A 26,986-nucleotide genomic window follows, 5' to 3' on the forward strand; every position below is an offset into this window, starting at 1 on the left:
TTTTATTATGTTGTTTAAATATAATAAATGAAATAAATGTAATATTTTATTTATTTCGTCAATCCACAAATGACCAAATATTTATAATAGGATGCATGCCACTGTTTTGTTTGCAAATAGAAGTGTACACGTGTATACCATTCTGAAAACACTGCATCATCATCATCCACACTGTGATCTGTGCTGTTGTTTCTGCCTGCAAACGCGTCTGTTTGCAGCGGGGTATAACGTCTCTGTCCTCATAAAACCCACACTGTGGAACTCCTGTGTTTGTGGCCATCATGTGTGTTTTGCTGCTGGGGATTTTGGGTATTCAGTTTATTTTGAGCACTCCTCCTTCCCAGATGGTGAGTGTTTATGTGAGTGTGTGCATGACCACAGGTGCTGGATCTGGCTTCCCTCTGCATAACAGATGGACCTGCCATCTTGTTCTCCCCATGTACATGTTCTTTTCTCTCTTTCTGTCTCTGCAACTTTTTACATAAACTCTATTTTTTAAAGGGGCTAATATTTTCATTTTGTAAACGAGCTAATAGTAAACAAACAATCAAAAAGCATAATACAAGCGTAATACAACTTCCGCTGTTTGCATGTGACAGGCTGCTGTAAAATTAGCCAGACTTTCTGCAGTGGAACCCTTTATGTTTCTTAAGTTACTGCATCTCCTTATATCTTGAATGGTGATTTGTAATGTGTACCAGGTAAACAGGCTTCAAAAGTGATTTTTTTTTCTGTAGTTCAGACAGTGCTCTATCATGTTTTTTAGTATCGATTACAGTATAGCTTCACAGGAGTGGCTGATTTGATTCTGAATGAACTGGGGCCCAAAGAGGATGGTTTCTTAATTCCTATTGTAGTTTTATTTTTTGCAAGTTTCTGCTTGTCGTTACATCATTTGAGCCTCTGTGGGCCCATGTAATGATCACCACTGGTTTTAATTTATGATAAATTCTGATTCCCACAAGTTAACTTCATGGGGCGGTTTTTCCTTGTGTGATACTTTGGATTATTGGAACATTCAAAGTATAGATCTTGGTTGGTTATCAGGGCTGCATGATATTAGGAAAACTCACGAAATGCGATATTAGTGATCAACATTGCGATGATGATATAACTTGCAATACATGAACAAAGAGCAAAACAACCAAAAACATAGTTTCCATTTCACTGGAAAAGTTTAAATTAAATAAGAGTCAACATAACTGAAATTATACTCCAAATGACCCTCATCTAACATAAAACAGCTCCATCCGAGTGGTCAAATGCATAAATGGATTTATTTGATCCGTGAAATACTTCAAGCAAGATTGTTTTAGCACATTTATGGTAGCTATCTATTTTGATTATTGCTGTCTTTTGCGAAATGTGTATTGCACAGCTTAAAATCGCGATAATGATAAATTTGCAATTTATTGTGCAGGCCTAGTGGGAATGTTTTCTTTCAAACATTTCATGAATCAACATTTTACTGCATGAATATTTTTTATATTTGCATAGTTTTTTTAGATGCATAAATTTCAGAAAACTATTTGTCAAGTAGTCATTCAGAATTCCATATCTTGTCTACCAGGGGCCAGATGTTCAGTGCGTGAAAAGGCATCTCTTTGTACTGTCTATATCTGTCACATAATGTCGAGTTCTGTCTGTACACTGTAGGCAGAATCTCCCGAGATTCCCTTTGATGAAGAGGCGTGGCCTCATCCAGAGGGAGAGAGGCTGAATGAAGTCCCAGCCCCGCCTTTCTCTTCCCTCTATTCACGAAGCCACGCCTACTACCAGGTAATCCCTACCTTTGCAGCGATCTTATGCCTTGTTGTTCCTGCGTCGTTGTTCATTAGTCATTTCTTGATGCATGCAGATCCATTTTTGTTTTTATGTATTCCCCGCATTAAATACTGCATGCTACATAAAACATAAAAGTGCTTTAAGAAACTCTAAACAGAGTCAGTGTCAGTGTTAGTGTTTTTGTTGCATTTTTTGAAATATTAATGTATTAATGTATCTTAAAAGAATCGTTCAATAAACATTTGGAGCTAAACTACTGGAGGGCTCAGACTCTGTGGCAGATGGAATCCAATATGGGGAAAAAATCTCCAAACATGTTTATATTTTAGAGAAAGTGGACACAGCTGGATTAAAATAACAAAATGGAAGATCAGGCTAATATTAATTAAGTTCTTCCCTTAGGAATCTAATTGCATTTGTCAATATTAGGAATTAAAAGATCTGCTGTTTAAATATGTTCTGCATTAACATTCAATTAACATTAGCATTAACATTAGCATTTTAATTTGAAAACTTTGCCATATGATAAGGATGCAAGCTGTTATTTTTAACATGCTAATGTAATCACAATCACTTTCAATAACTTGAAAATTAAAAGTATGATGTTGTGAGTTCAGGTTGCGTCTTCTGGTTTAAGAAGTGTTTGCATTGAAAGTTTATGACCAAACAAACTAAGAAGAAGAAAATGAGAAGTAGAAAGGATGTTAACAGGTCTCATTTATATTTCATGTCATTTTATTTATTGAATTTATGTGTATTTATAGTTTGTAAACTGTAGGGGGCAGCAGAAGCCAACAAGCAGAAATCTTGAAACCAAACCAGTTTAAATTTAGAATATTAAAGCTAAAACAATAGAGTAACATAATAAAGGTGACTTTAGAATAACACTGCCAATCTCCTTTTGTAAATCAATCCATAAAGGAATAAGTCTGACAAATGGACAGAATAAGATAAAACATTTTGTCCTTGTCAGTCTGTTCAACAATCTCAGTTTTTTTGTTTTTGTTTTTTTCATTAAGTTAATGCAGATCATTTAGATGGACATAAAGACAGAAAAGACAACAGCAGAAGAGGAGATGAAGAAATGACTGTAGACATGAGAGATATATTAACATAGAAAACAGACATGTGGATTGATGTTAATCAATTTATCAAACCTAAAAGCGCTACTAATTATCAAATCATATAACAGTCTTACAAGGCTGAGTCTTGTCCATGGGCTTTGTCTTACTAAAGCACAGATGTTCTTAAAAAAACAGCTTGTGCCGGGTTATCTACATTTAATCATGTATTTAACAAAGTAGTGCCACGTCATTGTTCTTAAAAATGTTTTTGTAAAGTAATTCTTTACAGTTACATCATCAACTGGGATAAGACAGTTCTTCTTTCAGTGCTGACCACTATGTCAAAGATCATGAGAGTGTAGCTTAAGCTAGCTCCATCACTGTAAAACATTCAAATTCATCCAGGTGTTGTATACTGTCCTATGAATGTAATGTTGGTTTAAAAGAAAACATTGATCGCTGCTTATAATTATTTTTTCATGCACAAAAAAGATTAATATTTTTGAAAAAAAAACATTTTTTGGGGCAAACATTACTATAAAAATTACCGTATTTTGGTGCATCCTAATATTTTTGAGCTTATTTGGATTAAATTTATAGCCTGAATCACACATGGCCTCCATGTGAGACTTGTTGTTTGATCATGTTACCTGGTTTAGCTCATATTCCAGATAAGCAATATTTTGAAAAAATTAAAAATAAAAATATGGCAGGTTTTGTTTTACATTTTAGGGACCTAATGGCTGAATATTATTTTCAAAAATAATGATTTGTACAGACATCTAAAGTGGTCACCGTATTTTCTAAAAGTTCTTTGATATTTATCAGCTGAGGCAGTTTGCTAAATGAAATGCAACGACCTGAGTGTGACTAACAGAGTAATCATTTTCCTGGTTCCAGTAGTGGAATGACTAATGCTAGTTTTTGTACAAATGTGTACAAATGTGATGCAGAGTGACAGTGATTTTTAAAATGCACTCAGCTTGATATTCAGTGAGTGTTTATTCACCGTAACATATATTGGCTTTACATTTGTTTTTTACGCTGTTTAAAAAATAATACGTAATTCTTTGGATAAACATTATGATTACAACAATTTTCTTATACTAGATCTTAAAATGTTCTCATTAGAGTTTGTTTGTTCATGTTGATACTTTTGTCTTTTGTCAATGAGCTCATACTTTTGAATCTATTCCTCTTTAAGGCCATTATTCACTAAGAGAGCTTGACATTACCCTGCAAAATGGTCTTTACCAGAATCTGAAAGGGTTCTAATGGAATTGTTGGGGTTGGGCCAAAATGGTTAGGAACTGCTGGAATATACCATGATATGGAGCTGCTCTGTCTGGCATACAGTGCCACTGTTCCTCTTATATCGACTTTTTGTAAGATGATATTTATTGCAGTTTTACAAACAGCCTTGGACAATAAACACAGCAGAGTTATGTTTCAGTTTTTGGCTGACCTGCCCTTTTTCAAATTTAAAGATCTTTCCGAAAATGTGCCAGTCTACAAAATATACTGTATCTGATTTTTTTTCCTTTATGCAGCCTAACTTATAATAGAAAAAAAAAAACTTTTAGGGTCAAATTTTATTTGACAGTCTGTGAAATCTGGAAGAGAAGCAATTTTACTTAAAATAATTAAAAATAATTGTATTTAATTTTGTTTCCATCTATACTACTACCTGTAAAGAATTAAAGAGAAAATTTGGCTCCCTCAGCAGTCAGACATTAATCATGTATGATGTGTGCTTTTATTTAATTGGTTCTGAAATATTAATAGAGTTGGCATTCACTGGCTGACATTTGACTGGAGGGAATGGAAGAAAAAGTAAAAGAGAGCTACAATGAAGGTTGTGGCATGGTCAGTGTCTCACTGAATTGTTTCCGTTGACGGCTCTATTTACTGTATTTATTGTTATGGTTGCTTTATTCCAGACACTATCTATCGCTGTAAGAGACCCATCATGTATTTCATCATAGTGGATCTGGTTTCTGACAGTTGTAGTTATTCTTTAGCCTTATTTTTCAAAGATGTCATGGTTTTTACTTCACAAATAGATTAGGTACTTTTTTTTAATTCTGTATCAAATTATACATGAAACTAGTGAAAGAAAATTATTATTTATTAACAGAAATACTTTTAGAGTATGTTTATGCCTAAGTGATTACCATATTTAAAGAACGGTAACCGTAGGCTAGGTGCCTTACTCAAATACACATCAGTATTGCAAAAGAAATCACTGACTTTTTCAATATTAAACTTTCCATGTCTTGATCTACAATAACTCACTTACCAAGGTAAACTAGTCTAAGCTATGTTGTCTTGAATGTCTCAATTTTATTGCCACTATTTGGTGAGTATCCCCTCTTTAGTGTTGTTCGATAACATTTTTCATCAAGTTGTAACAGGCTTTTGGGTTTTAGAGCCAGAGGTGGCTACCTCTTGCTTAGGTGTTTAGCTAGCCTCAGCAATGTCTTAAGCAGGAGAGTTTAGCCATAATTAAGGAGGGTGGTGAGAGAGAGCAGCTATGTTGTTCGGCTTGAAAACACAGGGAGAAGTTGTTAAAGCTCTACTAAATGCTATAATTGCTGTAGCAATTTCATGTAAATATGTTTAAAAATACTGTTAAAAAAATGAACATCTGGGTAATAAAGGTGATTCCTTCAGATAAACTATACAAGTCAGTCACAAATTTAGATTATTCAAAAAACCTGGGATTTTTTGGGGGGCTATTAATAATTAATCATAAAATAGTTTCAATGGTGCCATCAGCTGACTAATTGCAAAGAGGGAAATATCTGTTGGAAAATGAACTGCAGTCTTGTTAGCTACTAGCAGCCCTTTACAATAGAAACCACTTTCATAGAATAAATGCTATTACCATAAAGACACATACACACAAACTCATGCACACACTCACAAACTGATGAGTGCATTAGAGGCACTGTTGAGTCCAGGATATGGCCTAAGGGCCTAACATGTGGATCTCTGCTGATTGGTGAACGTACTCCCAGCCATAGTCACACCATGAAAACACAAGGACTTCTGGGGGAAAAAAAACCCATTGATTGTTGTTTTATGATTGAGGTTAACTATTTGACTACTACTAGTCCATTAGGGCCAGAAATGATTGAAACCAACACCTAGTTTCAGTCAGTGATTAAAATATCCCAGCTCTAACTCAACTGTAGTTATTTGAGCCAGAAGAAACAATTCTGTTTCCTGAAATATTATCATGTTAATGCCTTTATTTAGCCAAAAAATAATACTAATGGGTACAAATTATATATTTTACTCAATAAATGAAAAAGTAATTCTTACTTTGTAGCATTCAATCATAAAAACTGCTTTGCTGACAGTCAAAGTGTGTTTAGGCAGCTCCATAATTGTCATAAAGATTCAAGATTCAAGATCGGTTTAATGTCATTCCACACATAGTACTTGCAGGGAAATACACAGGTGAGACGAGATGTTGTTTCCCACTAGCATGACAGTGCAAAGAAGCAAGCAATAAAAAACAATCAAAGAATTAAAAAAATAGCAGTGAAATAAGATAGAGATGCAATAGAATAAAATAAAAAATAAAAATGAAATGAAATGAAATGGAGACCAGCATTCAGTGTGACTAAAGTGAATCTTGAATCTGTTTGATCCACACCAAAGTCTGTTTCTCTCGATGGTTAGATTTGTTTGTTAGGTCATGAGTGGAAGCTCTCAAAAATGTTGATGCACACCAAACAAAAGTCTCAGATCATCTAAAAGTGATTCCTGATGTCGTTTAGCATCAACATTAACGCCAATGGATTTCTCAATAAACAAAAGAATAAAGAAGAACCAAGGACAGAATCACCAAATCAACTTACATTTTGAGGAGGATAAAATCAGCTTACAAGAAGCACAGAATTATTGTTAAACAACAACATTGTGGTTAAATGTAAAATTGCTATTGAATGAAATGTTAGTTTGAGAAGTAGTGGTAGAGAGCTCATTTTTGAGAAATAGTGCCTCCAAATGAGCAACTTGTAACTAAGAGATAAAAAATAATTATTTGCATTTTCAGCAGTTCTGAATTAAATCCTGCAAGACTGTCCTAGTGCAAAACCCCCTAAGCTAACTTCATGCGACCAATTTCACTACAAACCCACGCAAAAAGGCCATAGCAACAATATCAAACCTAGTAAACACAGCTAATAAATGGCTTACGGAAACAAAACTTAACCTGAAATGGGGTTTTCTGTACAACTTAATGCTTGAGACTGCTGTGCCATAGGGTTTGATTTTCACTTTGACCGTTCGTGTGTGTCATTGTGTCCTTGGGTACAGAAAACCCCACATGACACCCTATGGCCTGGTTAGCACCATGATGACAGATCTGCAGTTAGCATAGTATGAATGTGAGTGTGTACAGGAGGTAAATCAAGGTTTGGCAATACAATTCTGTCATTTGTGCTGTGTTATTCAGTCTAAATATGTACATCATTTAAGATGCTATTGGAAAACTTTTGTTTGATTTTTTTTTAATGTAATTTTTTAAACTGCTAATCTAAAAAGTAAAAATATAAAATAAGTATTTATTTGATTTCATATAGCTGTAATCATTTTATTGTGTGTTCATTAAATAGTATAAAAGATCTCATTTATTTTGATAATAGTAAAGAATACATTTAGTCAGTCAGGCTTCTGTAAGCTGTTACCATAGATACAGTTCCCAAGGAAATACAGGAGGAAGCAGTGACAGGAGTCCTGCTGCACCAGTGGCTAATCCTCTGGGAGGCTAAGGAAGCTCTCTAGGCTAGTTAATTGACTTAAATGTTGGCAAGTCACCTCAAATGAGTTTGTTCAGTAAGGTGAAGCTCAGATTATGCCTATATCCAGTGACGTTCGAGTGCTCGTGGCTCAAACTGCACGGTCTTTATGCTCCAGATGAGGAATACTGTCAGGATCGGCTGGTTGTCTCACTTCTTCTCTATCCTCTGTTGTGATTGTCTGTGCATACTTTGGGTTTTGGAAAAAGAGTGAGTTACAGTGTGTGGGAGAGGCGGTGCTGCAGTAGCTGAAAACAGCTTCAGAAGAAAATCTTACACATTTGTATAAATACAGCCTAAATAGAATAATTAAAAAGGTGTTAAATGCATGAATACATTTGCAACATATGGTACCGTACTTATATTTAAAAAGCAGAACTGGATACTTTATTTTTGTTGTGCAGTTTAACACACAACCGCAAACACTTGGATTTTCTTTGAGCTTGTGAAATGCACTAAGAAATCCTTTCTGAACTGTATCTTCCTGAAACAGCTATTGTCTGAGTGTGCATGCCTGTTTTAAGGGTGTGTGTGCGTGTGTGAATAACAAAACTTGTTGGAATATTATTGGCTGCCTAGAAAGCAGAGGCGGGACCGGTAGCAGTAATGATATGTGACAGTAAGGGAGAGAGGAGCATCGGGTTGCAGCTCCACTAAAAGGCTGGAAAAACAAATTTGCTAAAACAGAGAAAGAGAGAGCTGTAGGAGGAGGAGGCACCACAGAGGTGCAGAATGATTCTTCCAACCATCCACCTACTTCAGATGCTGTCCTCCATGGCTGCATCCTTCCTCCTCCCTCCTTTCATCTGTTCAGCCCCCCTCTCCCCCCTCCCTTCTTCCTTCCATATTTAATGGAAGCAAGCACAGTGACAGAGGGGAGATTGACTGGTCATCTTCTTGGACTGGAGAGTTGGAGGCAGGGAAGAAGAAAGAGGTGGGGTTGAGAAAAGCAGAGAGTGAACTCCCCCTAAATAATCAATCTTTATATCCTGCTGTTGCCTGGCCCTCACTCCTCCCTCACTCTCTGCACTCTGGTAAAAGCCAAGAAAGGAGCAGGAGAGAGGAGATTTTGGACTCCCAGACATGAAGGATCTGGACTTTTTGCTTTGCTGAAGAGCAGATGGGATGATGGACACATGGACAAACAACAAAGCCACAGAGAAAGATGGACTAAAGAGTGGACAGATCCACAAAGACCCTGATAGACAGATTCATGCTTTGACTGTGAGCGGACTCTGTCTACCTTCTCTGGACTCTCAACCTCCTCTTCCAGCTCCTCCTCCTCCTCCTCATCTCTCCATCTGCCAACTGATGTGTCATCCTTGAAGACGCTGAAGAAGATTAAGGAGAAAAGAAAAAGACAAATCAAAGAGAAGATAAAAATATCAACCAAAGCAACGCAGGCTTTTAGAAGCCAGTACCAGTGAGGAAGAACGCTGGATTGTAAACTTGACAACAATACCTAAAGAGCCAGGAAGGCAAAACAAGACGGGAAAGTCACAAAAAAGACAAGCTGGAGATGAAGCTATGGAGAGGAACTAGAACATAAAATTAAAGGTGCCTGAAGGAAGGGTAGACCGCAGAAACCATGAACTATATTTTCGGCAACAACACCTTGTATCCCCGCAGTTCAAGGGTAGGAGGGGGATCTGGGGGTCAAGGGGCAGGACCAGGAGTTAAACATAAGTTTAAGAGGGGCTCCTCTGAAGAGTTGGCTCCTCCCCACACCTCCTCTCCTTCCACCTCCTCTCCTGCCTCCTCTTCCCCCTCCACATCCTCCTCTCGCTGGCAACAGCTTCTCACCTTCTTCTCCAGGAGGAACGCCTTCACAGATTGTATCGCTTCTAATCAGGTAGAACAAACTTCATCCACACAAGGTAGTAGACGGAAGCACGTAACCAAAGCAGTTTGTGTGTGTTTGTTATCGTCTCCAGTTTCAGTTTCTTAGCCAAAACATGGAGGAGATTGAGGCAACTGGAAGGTTTTAAATTGAAGCTGAATCCGTTCCCTGTTTGTGGTTCAGATCTGTGATAATGTTGTCATGGAAATGAGCCCTGGCATTGTGCATGAAGCTCAGTGAGCTAGTGTGTTGCCATGGCAAAGCCATCATTTAGCTAAGGAGCCTCCACAGTGGAAGTGTACTCTGAAATCAAATTCTTACCACAGAAACTTGTGTTACTGACCTGATAAAAGAGACGGCTCTGTGTGACTCACTTGTGTGTTTGTGTGGGTGCTTGTTTATTTATATATATATATGTTTTTTTTATTTCTGCAATATAGTCCATTAGTGTACTTAAAAACAGACAGAAATAGAAAATACCATGCCAGAAGGCTTTGAAGGTCCTGGTTTTTCCAAAATACTTAATTTTCGAGAAAGGAATTATAAAAGCTATAAGGTTATTAGTTTTCCTTCTGTTGCTGCTACATACCAATCCACTTCTAGATAGGAATGTCAAATATAGACACAACAGCATGAACAGTTATGAGGTTAAACACATTGCAAATGCATTGATGTGGGAGTGTAAATCAATAATCTGATTTCATATCACTTTTGCTGCAAATAAGGAAAAACAAAAGTTAGAAATGCTTATTTAAGTAGCATGTTCAACATTTTTTTAATAATATGTTCAGAAGTTATCTTTTTTAGAAAAACTTACAATAATCATTAAATTCTCTGATGAAATGTTTGATTCTATGATAATTATTTTTTTAAAGCTTCTCATGCAATGATTCTCTGATTTTCTTATCTTTATTATTTTTTTAATAAATACATCCACCAAAGGTTTATAAAAACATACTCATTACATTATATGTTTTTCCCCCAAAAGCAATTGATTACCATAGTAGTACCGTACTTTACATGGAAAAACGATGCTCAATACCTTGTAAATACCATACGAATTGTATGCAAAAATGTTTTTATGACTTTTCCTGTCTATTCTCTTTCGAATTTTCTCAACTATAAAATATCACAAGATAAGTTCCATCTAGGTACTGCTAATTTACTCCATTCATTCAAGACCTTTCTAGTGTAAACACATCTATGAGGGAAGTTAGTTATTCTAGATCATTTACATTTGAGGAGAGATTATCCTAATCTAAAATCTTAAAATCAGTCTATACAATAATAAGAAAAATGGTAAGAATCCAAGAATCTCCACATGCATTAGTAGTTTGGTTAAAATCTAATGTTAAAGACAAGTTACATTGAAAGGGGACAATGCTTCTAAAGGACAATGCTTCACTATTCCACTACTGTTCAGTACTTATGCAAATAAGTCAAACATAATTACCATTAAATATCAAATCTTAATTGCTTCTTAAAATAATTGCCCTGACCACTTCGTATGGACTGCAGAATTCTTTTTCTGCCTTTGCTGGAATCTTCAGTGTATTCCTAATCACTATAAGAGATTTGTGTATACGATGCCAGGCCTTGCACTCTGCCTGTCTCTATGAAGACAAACTTCCTCTACGGAAATACACTTAGCCTGTTGTGAAACTACTACAAGTCTTAATCCTGTACTGCCTGATGTTGTGTATTAAATATTAACAAAGCATCATCTAAAATTAATCTTTTGCCCCAGGTTTTAAAAAAAAAAAGTGCTGATGTATGTGTCACAGTGTTTGAACCCTGCTTCTAAATGGTGAGCCTTAGAGAGATGAATTTCAATTTCAGACTCATTTCTGACTGAAATAGGCACTGAAGTTAAAATGTAGTATTTGATCATACAAATATATGTTAAAACACTCAAAATTAATCATACAATCCCTTTTTTCAACACATCTAATCCTGTTCAATCTTTCTATTGTTTATTTTGTTTTCCTATACTTAGTTTGTTGATTTAACAAGACAACAATAAAAGGATGTATTTTGTTCCCCATGAGTCTTTTTTCAAAAGAGTTCTTTCATTGGATAGTCTGCATTGTTTGGCAAGTGTGAAAACTTGACTTTGTTCTGTGTGGACCAAACAAAATCTGTTCCGCCTGAAAACAATTGCAAATAACAGTGTGAAAATCAACTAACTATCCTAAAGCACAGTAGTAGGCTGTGCATATTGAGTAGAACAGGAAGTTACAGGCATATTTTCCCAGGGTTAGCTAGTTTTCTAGCTTGTGTTTTCCTTCCCACCTGCTTAGTGCTTGTTTACACCCAAATCCAGCATGAAATTTAAAGATAAACTGAGTCTGCCGGACTGTTCTGGTGTGAAAGCGCTCTCTGAGTTCTTTGTCTCCAAAGTGCTGGTCTATACTTTATTCTCCTTCATGCATTGGCCTCAGTATGCCACAGCTTCACCACAGTACTTTCTGTTGTATTTTAACATTTTAAATTTTAATGCAACAGCAAACAACTAATGGCTCTGTGAAGATGTAATGGTGTATCGATGCTCTTACAGGAGCACCCAGCTTCTAATACATGCACGTGTTGCTGATCTCCATTCTAACTTACTGTCTGTAAACCTGGCAATGAAACACTTACTTTGTGAGCTTTGACATCTTTGATTTATATTCTTCAAATTAACCCTTTCATAAGAAAAAAATTAGTTTTGATTTAATGAAATGTATTTAATACGGAAAAATACTTTCTAAACTTGTTGGGCTCCATATTTGCTTCATCCTGCTGTGCTTTTCGGGTTACTGACAGATTTACAGTTTGGTGCATAGAAAAAGGTTGCCAACTCATTTGTACTAAATCACACTGGCAAAGGATTTTTTTCCAGTGCTTTGCTATTTTTCAGTTACTTCTTACTGCCTGACTATTAAACAAATGACTTGCAAAATCATATTACAATATAGAAAAGATTCTTTCTTTAAAATATAAAATTATAACATTTGAATCAAATGGCTCTAATCAATACAGTACTACCTTGAGGGTCATGCCCATAGATATATTTGTATTACTGTTTTTACTATTACTGTTTTAATAACTGAATAGCTGCATGTTTTTGCCTGATTGTGTAGGTTTGTAAGATTCCTTTGTAATGGGTTGATTAGTTGCATTTGTTTAATGTAGAACTGAATTTTTACATTTTTTTCATCTGTCAACTGAACCCCTGACTTTGGATTGCAACTCTTGGCTGTTGTCCCCTGCCTTCGCCCACAAGTGGCCGGTGGGTCTGGCAGCCCCTTAACCCCGAAAGGAAAAACGGATTAGAAAATGAATGAATGAATGAATGAAGGAATTATTTAATCTAAAATTGACAAATTTACACCTCTTACCACCTTCTTTCAATAAAAATGAACAAACTAATAGTAAAAGGGGTTGACCTCCGTCATTTCCTGTCTTTAGGCTAATATTTAGGCTGAATAAGCTCTGACTTTGTTGTTGTTGGAGGTTGGTGTAACTCTTATCAAAAATACCGTATTTTTCGGACTATAAGTCACCCTTTTTTTCATAGTTTGGCAAGGGGTGCGACTTATACTCCGCAGCGACTTATATTAGAAATAAATTGAAATAAATACATTGTTAACCCTGTTATGTTCATTTGTGAGGAACAGAGATGATGTTTCTGGGTCAATTTGATGGATGAGGTATGTTAAGTGTTAAGAGGATGTTAAGTGACTCAGAGAATCAGCAAACTTTTTTTTACAGTAAGATCTTGAAGGCTAACAACTTAATATTCTATTTTCCAATGATTTCATAGATTCAGAAATGCAATAAAAATGGCAACTGTTTCTACAAATACAGGATGAAAACAGAGTATTAGTTAGCCAATGATGCTTCATGAAAGGAATAAATAAATAAGTATGAGAAAGAATTACTGTGAAATTATGAGATAAACAGTCTGCTATGATTGTGTCATATGAGGTTGTGCAAGTTATTAGTTCTTGGTCTCAGATTTTGTCAAATAAATTTCCCGTCAAAATGCGACTTATAGTCCAGTGCGACTTATCTGTGTTTTTTTTCTATTTTATAATGCATTTTTGGGCTGGTGCGACTTATACTCCACAGCGACTTATACTCTGGAAAATACAGGGTAGTCACTTTTTATTTTAAAACCTGTTTATTTACATCTTTACATTTTAACAGTGTTTTTACTCGTGGCAACATAATACTTTGTTTCCCTCTAACCACCTAATTACTGTATAATTGATTAGTGGATGGTCATCCTGCCCCCATTAAAAGAAGAAATGACTCTGTAGAGGTTTTTAGTGGTCAGAGGAAATGGGTGAAGAGAAGGATGTAGCAATCTTGAAGGAAACAGTGTAAAAGGTAAAACACAGGGAGGAGAGGATTGGTAATAATGAGATCTGATGAGTTCACCGATGCAAGCATTTAAGAAGATGGCAACATATGAAAATATGTTCAAGATTTTGAAGTATAGGTGATCAATAATCAATTGAAACTATTCTGAAGCACCATCACACAAATCAATAAAAACAAGTAAATCACACTAACCATACATTTGCAAAGTGCTCTATTTTTACTCTGTCATTCAATCAAGAATTTATGTTTTCCATTTTCCATTTATGGCTCGTTTTACCCACTAACTGAAATTTTTAAAATGTATTATCTGAAATTCTTTGTTTGCAACCAGCACGACCTGATTTCATGGATTCATATAAAAATTGTCATTAAAAAGAGGATAATAACTTAAAAAGTTGTTACATTTTTCAAAGGGCAAAGTTTCCGATGTCAGGCTAAAGCCTGACTATATCTCTGGACCTGAATGAGGAGGGAAATGCACAACATGGATCAAAACTCAGGATTTGGAATATGACATTGGTTGCTAAAGACAATAGTTTAAAATGTTTAATACACACAGATACTACATAGAAATAGTTTTGGCTGAATAAAGAATTTAAAATAATTTTTGTTACATCTCATGTTTATTCACCTTTGATCACTTAGTATCTTCTAATAATGTTTAGTGTTATATTTTAGCAATTCTTTTTAATCTTCAGTAACATCTGCTTTCAAGGCAGCCCAACTATAGTATGGAGACTATATCCTTAATCAGATATGTGTTAGTTGAGGTTGCCTTTTGCTTGTCATATGGCGAGGAAGCCTCTAGCTTTATGCTGAGAATAAAGACGTAAAAGCTATTAGCTGGTTGGATTAATGGATTTCAAAATGGAAAATGTGTAGGAGCTTTGTTATAAAAACTCAGGAGATAATGTGTTTATACAATAAAGATCAACCCACTTTTCCCCAAGCACCACCCAGATGCCGTATAGAATTGCTCATTATCCTCTTCCGCCAAGGAAACATTCCACTCCCTCTGTGTCTTCAAATACACCACTGTTTTGTTTAGATCAGTGGTGCCAGTTGGTTTACATTATTATAGTAGCATCTTGGGTTTGATCAGGTTTTGCAATGTTTGCATTTAATTATTTGACTGAATATTTTAAGACATGCTTATTTGTAAATGTTTATTGTACATTTTGCAGCATAATTTTACCTCCTTTATGCTAAGTAGGCCAAAGGATAAGCATAACATTAAACTATGCAGTGAATATTTGAATTTTTGGACAAAACAAAGCAAATGTACTCTAAATTTGACTGTCCTATGGTATATGAGAATAAAATTTTAATTGTTGTGAGGATTAAAAATAATGGCCTGAAATCAAGCATGTTCAGACTTGTTTGAAAGCATCAGGGAACCAAGAATGACGTCTTGGGTCAGTTAGCAACTATATTTTGGAGAAGATATGTTAGGCTTAATATATGTGAACTACAGTGATCAAACTTTGTCGACAATCCAGTCACTTTATATCTTTAAAATATTACATTTTCTTTTGAAGTTTTGAAGGAAAAAAACAGCTTTGTGATTTTTTTTCCGCTTTACTTTCTAAAGATACACTGATTATAAAAGGATTCTCTCAATGGGCGGTGCCAGTTCATGTCTAAAGTCCAGTCAGTCCCTTCAAGTCTATAGTAGGTAATGAACTCTTCCTCTCTTCTGCTAGCCAACACTGAAACTAAAATAAACTGTTGTCATGGTGATAGTTCTATTCGGTTAACTAAAGAGAACCTATTTGATTTGTGTGAGCCAGAGAAGTAAATGAAAGTGAGTCAAAGAAACAGAAAATCATGACATGGGTACTGTCGCTTCATTGGTGATCACATGCGCACACACAAATACATGCTGCGCTGCAGCAATGGCTGGTGCATTGCTTGTGAGATGCTGAGGCTGTGTGAGGTGTTGCGTCACCTTCTGTGTGTGGGATGATGCTTGCATTTCAGTTCTCCTACACACACACACACACACACACGCACACACAAAGACGTCTCTACACACATACTTTCTCTTGTGCTTCTCCTTCAGTCTTCTACTTCTGGCCTGTATTTTCTGATGTGTTTAAAGATGATCATGAGCAGTCATTTCATATGACCACTGAGTCTGAGCAGAACATGGTTAGATTTTAACCTACGCTCCCGTGATTATCACAGTTTTGCCTCTTCATTACTGCATGATGGAAATAACAAGATGTACATCCATATACTTGCATGACATGTTTGAAAATTCAGTGCACTTTCTTTGTCTTGCAGTTGTTTTTTGGATCACCTTTATGAAGGCTGTGCTCTGTGTTAATGACCAATAGTGCAATACATGACTAAGTTTTGACATGACGTTATTTTGGAGTTGGCAGACAAAAGCAAAACCTGCCAACTTACATCATACAGTATGGGAAATTTCTCAAGTGCCTCAGCCAAAAATGTGTTCTTTTAAACATCGAATTATCACTAACTGAGTGAATAAAATGGGTTTGTAAATACTCATAGTATGGCCTCTGGTTGCAGTTGTGGACTATGATGTTTTGTCTGGATCTAAGGCAATCTATAGTATTAATACATGCCGTAGTGAAAAATTCTTCCAAAGTTTATAGGGGCAGCATCAACTTAGACATGAATATCTTCATCTATAAATGAAGATGTGCTAATGGTGGGGCTGTTTCTGACCATTTCTTCACCTATCATTCATTGTAGCTTAATGGTGTTACCAAACTACAGAGACTTTCAAAAGTGAGCATATACAAGAAAAACAAAGCTAATGGTTTTCAGAACATGTCAATTGAGGATATTTATTTCCTAATATATCACAATCACCTATTCATTAAAAGCCTTTAGTACATTTACCATCAACACCAAAACTAGCCAAAAAATATTCTTTTGAAACTAGTCGTTTAAGGTAGGTTGTAAAGTAAACGGAGGCCTACCTGCTCATATATATGACAAACAACAGCAGATTTTGGACTTTAAAGAAAATGCAGGGATTTTAGCATAGAACACGGTTCTCAGTCTGAAGCTGAAAATGAAAGAAAGTGAATATCATATTTATAAAACCATGCATCTCATGCTTTCATACACTGTGAAGCTGAAGCTCTGAAAAAAAAAAAAAACTTGTTTTTTTTTGGCTTCAGCCATAGACTGTAAAAACAATGGACAAATCGAGGTGAAAAGTCACCCATGGAAAAATGCCTTACCTCCGCCTCTCGCAAAATCAGCCAAATCCCTCACCATTGCTTCCTGATAATCGCGCAGTCATGTTTATACCAGTTGACAGTGATTGGTCGCTCTGAGTCATCGTATCTATGGCTGCTCCTGTTGCCAAACAAAAAATCAAAAAAAAGTTTTTGCGGATGGAGGAGGTGGTTTTTGAGGCGTACTGAAATGGACATATTTCGCAAAACTGCAATGGAAACATTTTTTTCAAATTAAATGAGTCATGTGACCAACAACTCTGCACAGGTAGATGGTTTGCATCAATTTTCTTAACCTGCTGGGGCTGCAGAGTTGCTGGAACTGGTTCTGGCCACCACTGGGTGAAGGAGGGATATACCCTGGACAGGTCACCAGCCTGGTCGCTCCGCCCGATCCTGGCATTGCAGCTTGCTATGCCGGGATCCTGGCAACCAGCCAGAGCAATTATAAGAACGGTCCTCTAGTTCATTCTGGTCTTTATTTTTTTCCCTCTTGAACTAATGTGGGTCACAGAGAAAGGAACGTGGAAAGGGCATTGTCCTTTTTTTTGTACATCAACTTAATGTCTATACATCTATGCATTAATCTACCCACCAATTCGTTTTCTATCCCCCTCTTCATCCAGTTCAGGGTCAGATGAGTCATCAGACATGAGGCAGATAATGCCCTGGAGAAGTTAGTAGTCCATCACAGGGTAGTTATCACTCACAGTACCTCCCAAGGACAGTCCAAAGGGCCAGTTGGTGCATGCTTTGACCCAGGAGAAGGTTCAAGCTTGGTATAAACTTGGACCTTCAATCTGTGTTGACAGGATTTCCATCACACCAGTGTGGAATCTTCTAAAACTATTCACATATTGTACTTCCTACTCCTAACATTCCAACTTCTAAACTCAATAATACTGTATATGAAAAAGAGCCACACATAAAGGAACTGTAATTGAGAAGGAAGTGAAAGAATGGGGATTGATGTAGAAATTTGTCCCATAATAATTAAAATAACCCCTACTTTTATCATAAACAACTGTTAATAAGTGTTCAATGTCATACTTGTGTATTATAATGTCAGACACATAACGGTCATTTTTTTGGATGGTTATTTTTATATCACAGTGAGCTGCAGGGTGCTGTGTTTGAGAAACAAAGAATCTTGCGCTGTTTTGTTTAGCTTGTTGGACAAAGATTTTCTTTTGGTTACTGAGAACAATTCTTTTTAACATTATCATATTACTTTTCTGACCAGATTTCTTTCTTGTGAAGTTTTGTTGCAGGTGCTACAATGCTAAAACATGTTTTCTACTACCATGAAATAATAAGGGAATTTTAGTGATTTCACACTGACACAATTCAATCATATTATGTTCTCTGCAAGCATCTGTGACTTTTCCTTTAGATCCTCAGTGTCTACACACTGTCTGAAACAGAAACTTTACTTTTGTAATTCATCATCTGCTGATTCCAAATTGAACGTGGGCGTATGTGCATGACTGTTTTTGTTGTGGCCTTAATAAATTCCCAGGGTGGAACTATCAGGATGCCAAGATGACATATCATTGGATGGACTTACTATACAACATTACTAGTAAAGACTTAGCAGTTAGAAATCACACATGTCAATGTGCCTGCACCCTGGATTACTCCATAATTGTTTTTCCCTGTCTACCTAATCAATGAAAGCATGACACGCAATGTTCTATATTGACATTTCAAACAGTGTAGCTTTCATGACTTCCCTGCTGTTCTGATTTTGTTCTGTATTTTGATCATATTTATAGAAAATGTTTAAAAGGAATAATAGATGGGGAGGTGTTAGTACTGGCTCTGAAAAGGATGAAGAGCGGAAAGGCCGTTGGTCCTGATGACGTACCTGTGGAGGTATGGAAGTGCCTAGGAGAGACAGCAGTGGAATTTCTAACAAGGTTGTTCAATAGGATTTTAGAGAGTGAGAAGATGCCTGAGGAATGGAGGAGAAGCGTTCTGGTCCCAATCTTTAAGAACAAGGGTGACACGCAGAACTGCAGCAACTATAGATGAATAAAGTTGATGAGCCACACAATGAAGCTGTGGGAAAGAGTAGTGGAAGCCAGGCTTAGGAAGAAGGTGGAGATTTGTGAGCAGCAGTATGGTTTCATGCCCCGTAAGAGCACCACTGATGCCATTTTTGCTTTGAGAATGTTGATGGAAAAGTACAGAGAAGGTCAGAAGGAGCTGCATTGTGTGTTCGTAGATTTAGAGAAGGCGTATGACAGGGTGCCGAGGGAGGAGCTGTGGTACTGTATGAGGTCGTCTGGAGTGGCAGAAAAGTATGTCAGAGTAGTTCAGGACATGTATGAGAGAAGTATGACGGTGGTGAGATGTGCTGTAGGTCAGACAGAGGAGTTCAAGGTGGAGGTGGGACTACACCAAGGATCAGCTTTGAGTCCTTTTTTGTTTGCTATGCTGATGGACAGGCTGACAGACGAGGTAAGACAGGAATCTCCCTGGACAATGATGTTTGCGGATGACATCGTAATTTGCAGTGAGAGTAGAGAGCAGGTGGAGGAACAGCTAGAGAGGTGGAGGTTTGCTCTGGAAAGAAGAGGTATGAAGGTCAGTCGTAGTAAGACAGAATACATGTGTCTGAACGAGAGGGATCAAGGTAGAAGCGTTAGGTTACAGGGGACTGAGGTGAAGAAGGTGCAGGAGTTTAAGTACTTGGGGTCAACAGTTCAGTGTGATGGGGATTGTGGAAAAGAGGTGAAGAGGCGTGTGCAGGCAGGTTGGAGCGGTTGGAGGAAAGTGTCAGGAGTGTTGTGTGACAGAAGAGTGCCAGCAAGACTCAAAGGAAAGGTGTACAAGACAGTGGTGAGACCAGCTCTGCTCTATGGGTTAGAGACGGTAGCAGTGAGACAGAGACAAGAGGCTGAGATGGAGGTAGCGGAGATGAAGATGTTGAGGTTCTCCTTAGGAGTGACCAGGTTAGACAGGATAAGGAACGAGTACATCAGAGGGACGGCTCATGTTGCCTGTGTCAGCGACAAAGTCAGAGAAGCCAGACTGAGATGGTTTGGACATGTTCAGAGGAGGGATAGTGGATATATTGGTAGAAGGATGTTGGAGATGGAGCTGCCTGGCAGGAGGGCAAGAGGACGGCCAAAGAGGAGATACATGGATGTCTTAACAGAGGACATGAAGTTGGCTAATGTTAGGGTAGAAGATGTCCATGACAGAGTGAGGTGGAAAAGGATGATTCGCTGTGGCGACCCCTGATGGGAAAAGCCGAAAGAGAAAGAAGAACATAAAAATCAAGTGAAGTAATAATGAATGAAGCTGTTGCTGTCAAACAACAAACCATTTAACAGAGCAGCTGGTTTGGGTCCTGAAATATTAACACGCTGCATCATTATGAGGCAACAATCCCTCTGTTGCTGAATTCTCGTATTCTCACAACTATTGTAGTGTCTGCAAAACACTGAATTAAAACGTGTGTTTTCCGTTTATTTATGAGAGGGCTGTCAGCTCCTAATACTGCCAAGTGGATACAATTTACAACTGGATGACAGTAAGGGAACTGGAGTGTTCCTGGTAAGAACCATAAACACATCAGTGCTCCAACAGTCTGTGGAGTATACAGCCCCCTGCTGATGGCTCCCAGTACAACTGGTTAAAAAATGGCACAGTCAGGAACTGTTTTTGTAGACCTGTTTTCTTGTTATTTATTCATGACCTTATGTTATATACCTGTCAGATTATAAATTAAAAAAGGTTGGTAAGGTTAACACATGACCTTTAAACTTGAAAACTGTTGTTTTTGCAGCAATTTCTATTCTTACTGAAAACATGTTTGAAAACAAGTTCAGTCAATCTTATCATCTTTAAAATCTAAATGAAGATTTTAAATTATTTTGTAGTTTTTCTTGAACAGTTTGGTTCTGGAAGAAGTTAACCACTTTGTAGATTTACAAGTCCCACTCCGATGACAATGTGAGATCTTTTCTAATGAATAGTTTCATAAAATTATCTCCTAAAAATCAAAATAAAAACATTATCTAAAGCACTGTACATTCTCATTTCCTTGTTTGTTTCTTCTTCCCATCATTTTCATTTCTCAGCTGCCTCCACCCCTTCCTACCCCACCCTCTCTCTGCATTAGTGCTAACTCCTTTCAGCGCTGTGATGCTGATATCCTTTTCTCCCTGCTCATTCTCCCCTGACCCAACGCTTCGCCTGCAGCTCTAGCAGCACTTTACACGGGGAACAACACCCATATATGTATATATACTAACTCACTGAGCTTTTCTCAATCACCCATAGCCTTTCTGCATCTCTTAATGCTTTAGAGATGCAGGCACTACTTTCTATTCCCTATTAAATGTGCCACATGCATCTCTGCTCATCTCTCCCTTATCAGCTTGGTTTGGGGTGAGTTGTGGCATATATATGCATATTTGTTGACATTATTAAAAAGAAATGCAGACCTTAAAGCTATAATCACATATAAACGTGCGTATGAACATCTTTCCGGCTTGAGGTACAAACAAATGGCAGCTTTTGTTATTTTCTAAATACCAGCCACTCATAACCAAAAGGCATATCGTATGGGAGATAGTTCATTGGATTGTGTGTGTGTAAATATAAGACTCATTAACAGATCAATCGACTGTTGTGTTAAAGGCTCGATGTCTTTCATATACCTTGTCAAAAGATAAATACACGCAGTTTTGGTGGTTTTCTAAATTTCTGAAATGTCTTTGGGTCAAACCATAGTAAAAAACTTTTTTTGACTCTCTTTAACACAATGTAAAAAAATGAAAACATCACCACTATTTAAAATATTTTTATAGTTTTTAAAAAAGTAAAAGTAAAATAATTATTCATTGTTTTTAAGAAAGGAGCACACCCCAATAATGTGAAGTCAAAGACAGAAAACTGATTCATTTTGCCTTTAAAGTAGGGTTAAACCAGGAATAGTGTACTTCTAACTGTAACAATATAACTTCCGGTTTATTTATTGTGAGACCAGTCTCATTCAATCTCTTGGATCTACAATAATGTAAACTAGATTAGTATGTTTTATTCCTGATAACATTATCTTAAGTCAAAATCCCAAAGGTACTGGAAAAAGGCACGGCTGCAAAGAGGACGTGCACACACTCACATTCATGCATGCTCTCTCAGTGAAGTGGGCCAATGCATAGAGACACATGCAGACACTGTATTGGAGCCAACCCAGTCTGCCTTGTAAAAGATCAAGACAAAGGTTGATGGAAATGGCTGCCCTCTCCACCAATCACTGCTCTTTCCTCACTTTATACACATACATTTAGTGAGCCCTGAGTGCTGTATCACTGTCCCCAGTTGCCAATCGATTAGTCATGCCTGGCTGCTGTCATGTTCAAGAGACCAGGAACGCCCCTAATTGGCCAGTCCACAAACGGAAGAGGCAGACAGAGGCAGACAGAGGCAGAGAGGGGCCGACACTGTCAGGGGGAGGTTGCACCGAGGGATGACTATGAGCGAAAGTGCAGAGATGTTGCCTGGCATCACTTCATGACAGGGAAACAAAACTAGAAATGAAGACACAGGACGTGCAAAAAGGATTCTTTTTTTCCTGATTTTATTCCTGATTATTTATTCTTGATGATGTCCTTAACTTGTTTGCCTTTGAGGACCATGGTTTTTGGAATACCTGAACTTTAGGATTTACAAAGTGGACAAAATTTGTTGCCAGAGATGTGGTAACTTGTTGCGTAGCTAGAAAATGTGATTTACCTGGAGTGGCTGATCGATGGATTGGAGCATTATCTTTTAGTCAAGCAACTTAACTGATTCCCAACAAAAGGGAGGACTGACCGGAGGTTCAATCATCCAATGAGTTTTACTGGATCATTTTTTCACATTTAAAATCAGATCTTACTACTGATCTTTGAACATTAAAGGATTTCGAGAGTCTTCACGCAACCATTTTAAGAAGAAGACTATCTTTTCTGTTGTCCTAAAGGTGGATTTAAAGTTTTTTTAAGCTAATTGGAGCTCTAAGCTATCAGCGAGAAGCGAGATCAATGCCGACACAGGAGGAATTGTTTCCTGTTTTCCTATCATCTCATAGAGCTTTACATTCAGCTACAAGGAAATCACATTTATGGGTAAAATACCAGCGCTGCACTGGACACAGAAGAACTGGTTAAAATATTGGCTACTTAAGTCAGGCAAAGCTAATTCTGTGAAGCATTTTTCTTCTGATCACAATGTGGTAAGGCAGCAACACAAGGATAAGTTAAAGGACTTTAATAACAGTTGTTTGTGACGCTATGACTACTTATTTCCACAGTCATGAGTTTTGTTGTAGCCCCAAAAAGCCCAGCGGTAGCTCCTCAAAGAGCAAGTCTGGAAAGGCAAAGTCCAAGACAGGCAAAAGTCATGCTCACTCAAAGCAGAATCAGAATTTATTGCAGACACCAAATCACCAACTACAGCCTTCTCCAAATTACATCTGCCATTCTCCAAAACACCTGCTTCCCTCTCCTTCTCCAAGCTACTATCACATAGCTCCGTCGACTTCAAGTCACCGTCTAGCTGTGCCATCATCTTCATATCAGCTGGCACCTCAGTCACCAGACAGTTGTCTGCGCTCACCAAGTCAGCAACAGCTTCATTTGTCTGCAAGTCATCATCAGCTGCAGCATCATGCTCAAAACCAGCATCAGTGCCCTCTCTCAGCAACGCCCAGTCTCCTGATTGCTTCTCCTTCAACTCATCAGCTGTACCACCACCACCAGCAGTTCCATTCACCCAGTCATAACTCACTGTTCCAGCCGTACCACCACCAGAACTGCCTGTCTCCACTTCCTCATGCCTCCCAGTCGCTGTCCATCCATCCTTTCCCTTCCCCACAGATCCACCTTTGTCCAGGTCTGGGAGGTTATGGGTGGAACACATTGCCTACCAATCTGTCCAGGAACTCTAAAGGGAAATTCCCAAATTTGAAGGACAGTGTAAAGAAGAGTCCCACAAAGACCAAAGTGAAATTAGGTTACAGCCCATGTCCCAAGGACACACATATCTGGACCACACACTCAGTGTCAGTCCCACCACATGTACCGCTCACACACCATTTTCCACAGATACACGGCCACATGCAGGTAAGTTTTAAATAACTGTATGACAACAGTCATTAACCCAACAAATTTTTTAAGCAATAAGTGATTCCAACTCAAAATAATCCAAGACATCAAGAAATATTAGCCACTGTTTGACAAAACAGGGAAATAGCAGATAGCGCAAAAAAATAAGACACCTACCACTAAAAAGATACCTGGCTCACTTTTTATTTACACCTTTATGTTTTTGGCCAGAAAATTATATTGCTTTGGAGAACTGGACTTTCAGTGTTACCTTAAGATTCAATTGTCTTTGGCTGTTCTGTTTTATGTACTGCCAACAAATACAAGTGCTCCCTAAGGGGATGTTGGAGTAATAACAGAAGATAAAATATAGTTTTCCAAACCACTAAACCTGAAAGTTATCTCAATGAAATAACAATTCTGTACTGTGTACAAAGTACTGTGGCTGCTATAAACATATACTATGTTTTTAGTTACAGCATTTATATGATATAGGTTACTTATTAGGTGTCCCAGTAAGTTTAATCCTAATACTGTTAGAGTGTTGCATTAAACTATTTAATAGAGAGCTGATAGAGTACAATAAACAGCTGCCTCCAACTCAGAGATGCAGTGATCACTGATAGGAAGTACTGATTAGCTTGATTAGCCCATCTATTCTGATTTGATTAGAGTCATGCTGTACCTAATTATTTCATTAGTCATATGGAATTACATTTTACATTATGAAGACAATGATGATGATGTTAAAAGTGGAGTATTGTAGGAGTCTGCGCTGCAATCTATAGCTATCAGTGCGAGTTGGTGTTGCAGCAAAGAAGATCGAATGTCAGGGAAGAAAGCATTAAAAATTTTCAAGTGGAACAATTTGGCATAGGACGTACTCTTTATTGACTGATTATTTAACTAAAAGCCTTTGTACACCGTTAGATGTTTTAGAATTCTTGATTGCTATTTATACAATCACTATTTATCTGGTAAGTGATAATTGACGTATTTCGTTGGCGATGCTGGAGCTCAGCAGAAACCCTTGCACTAATTGAAAATCATTTCCCCTAAGCCCAGAAACACAAAGACACACTTAAATGTACAAGCATCAGGAAGTCTAAGCAACTCTTCCATACCTGGATCGTAGACTATGAGCTGAACAGAAGTGTTTAATCACTTGTTTGTCCCTTGGTGTCTCTCTCTTAAAATAAAGTAGTGAAAGTGTGAATCCTATTCTAATGCTGTGCTGGACTGAGTCAGGTCATAATGCCATGATACCACAGCTGTTATAACCACTATTATGTAACAATCAACAATCAGAGCATCATAACACTATCTGGATATGGACATTGTGTGTTTGTGTATTAGCACGTTTGTTCTTATGGCCTTTTTCGTGTTCCACAACCCCATTCACACACACGAACACACACACACACGCACACATACATGCACCCACACACACTTATTGTAGTTACATAAGTGTGCAGCCTGACATGGCGTGTCAGCAGAGTCACCATCTGACTGACCGGCTGTATTTGTCCCTTTGTGATTTTCTCTCTCTCACACACAAACATACACAAACACACACAATCATGAAGCACAGGGTCAGCAACTGGAAACTCAAGAAATTAAAAGAATGAAGCAGTTTAATAATATATTTTTACTAATGAGATCTTCATTATAGTCCTGTTTTTCCTGAAAAAGCAAATAAGTTACGTAGTTGATCAGTTGAGCCCAATGATTTACATTTGTTTAGTATTAAACAGTTCATAGCCAACAGAGGATTGTATTTCAGTTTTTTGTGTGTGTTAACAGTGTCTTTAGCATTCAAACATGGCTTTCTAATACATGTTAGATATCTTTTTGCAAGTTTTGCATCTCAGAAGTTTATTTTGATCAGAAACTCATCTATCTCACCAATATTGTGCACTTCATTGGACTCGTTTTAGAAGATGTTTTTTTATGTTCATAGAGGAGCTAGAAAAATAAAACAAATGAGAAATGAAAAGAAACACATGCAAAAAAAATTGTAAGTTTTGCTTTGACATTGTTTCGTGTGCTTTATCTGCAAAATTAAGACATTTTTCAATCAGTTGCATATCTTACTTCATTTTATTGCTTTGATATATGCCATGAGATTTTAATATATCAGTGTGGTAAATAAAAAGCTGTTGTTGTGATGCTATATTTAGTTTCTGCTGTTGTTGTTGGTGATGTTAGCTGTGTCCTCGTTATTTTATTTTTAAAAAACAGATATTAGTGAAAAAGAACAAGTGTCTGAAAAGAATTGACCTTTTTGTCATGTTTAAATAAATTAAATTAAGGTTTTTGTCTCAATTGAAATCTAAAATAGGTTTTGAGTATTAAAATTTTTGTATATACAATTTCTATTTCAAAACTTCTATATTTTGATTTTAACACAATTGCTGTTGTTGGCTTGTCCTCAGTTTTAGTTTCCGTGAACTACCCTGCGTCCCCTCCATCCCTCGCTTACGCTGACCCTTCCTCCACTTCTGTTCTCCCAGTGTTGATTCCTCTTGTCCTTTTTTTTTCTTCTCTTTTGAAACGTGTTTTGTTTTTGTGCATCTGTGGACACCCTCTGCTTTTGGTTGTTGTTGTGAAAAAAAGGCAGATTTCCCTCCTCCCTCTGCACCTATAATCCGTCTGACCCAACAACCCCCACCCCCCCTTTCTTCCCATGCGGGATCAAGCGTCCAGTCAGCTTGACTGACAGCCAGTTGCACATGTGGCAGAGGGAGGAAACATAGAGTGAGATAATGCACTGGCATTATTTGTGTGTGTGAGAGAG

General features: G+C 37.4%; 1 protein-coding gene across 6 annotated transcripts in view; it reads left to right on the forward strand.

The window, feature by feature from the left end:
- Positions 1-26,986, forward strand: part of LOC101171070 (discs large homolog 1-like protein) — a 99,117-nt gene that overhangs the window by 30,513 nt on the left and 41,618 nt on the right. For 4 of the 6 annotated variants that reach the window (XM_011474174.3, XM_020702506.2, XM_020702510.2 and 1 more), the window contains one exon: positions 1,657-1,779. The exons of the other annotated variants lie outside the window; for them this stretch is intronic. In XM_011474174.3, coding sequence (XP_011472476.1) covers positions 1,657-1,779 — 123 coding nt within the window. The remainder of the gene's footprint in view (positions 1-1,656; positions 1,780-26,986) is intronic. 6 annotated transcript variants of the gene reach the window in all.

This window comes from Oryzias latipes, chromosome 4 (assembly GCF_002234675.1).
Source record: "Oryzias latipes chromosome 4, ASM223467v1".
In the NCBI taxonomy this organism is placed as follows: domain Eukaryota; kingdom Metazoa; phylum Chordata; class Actinopteri; order Beloniformes; family Adrianichthyidae; genus Oryzias; species Oryzias latipes.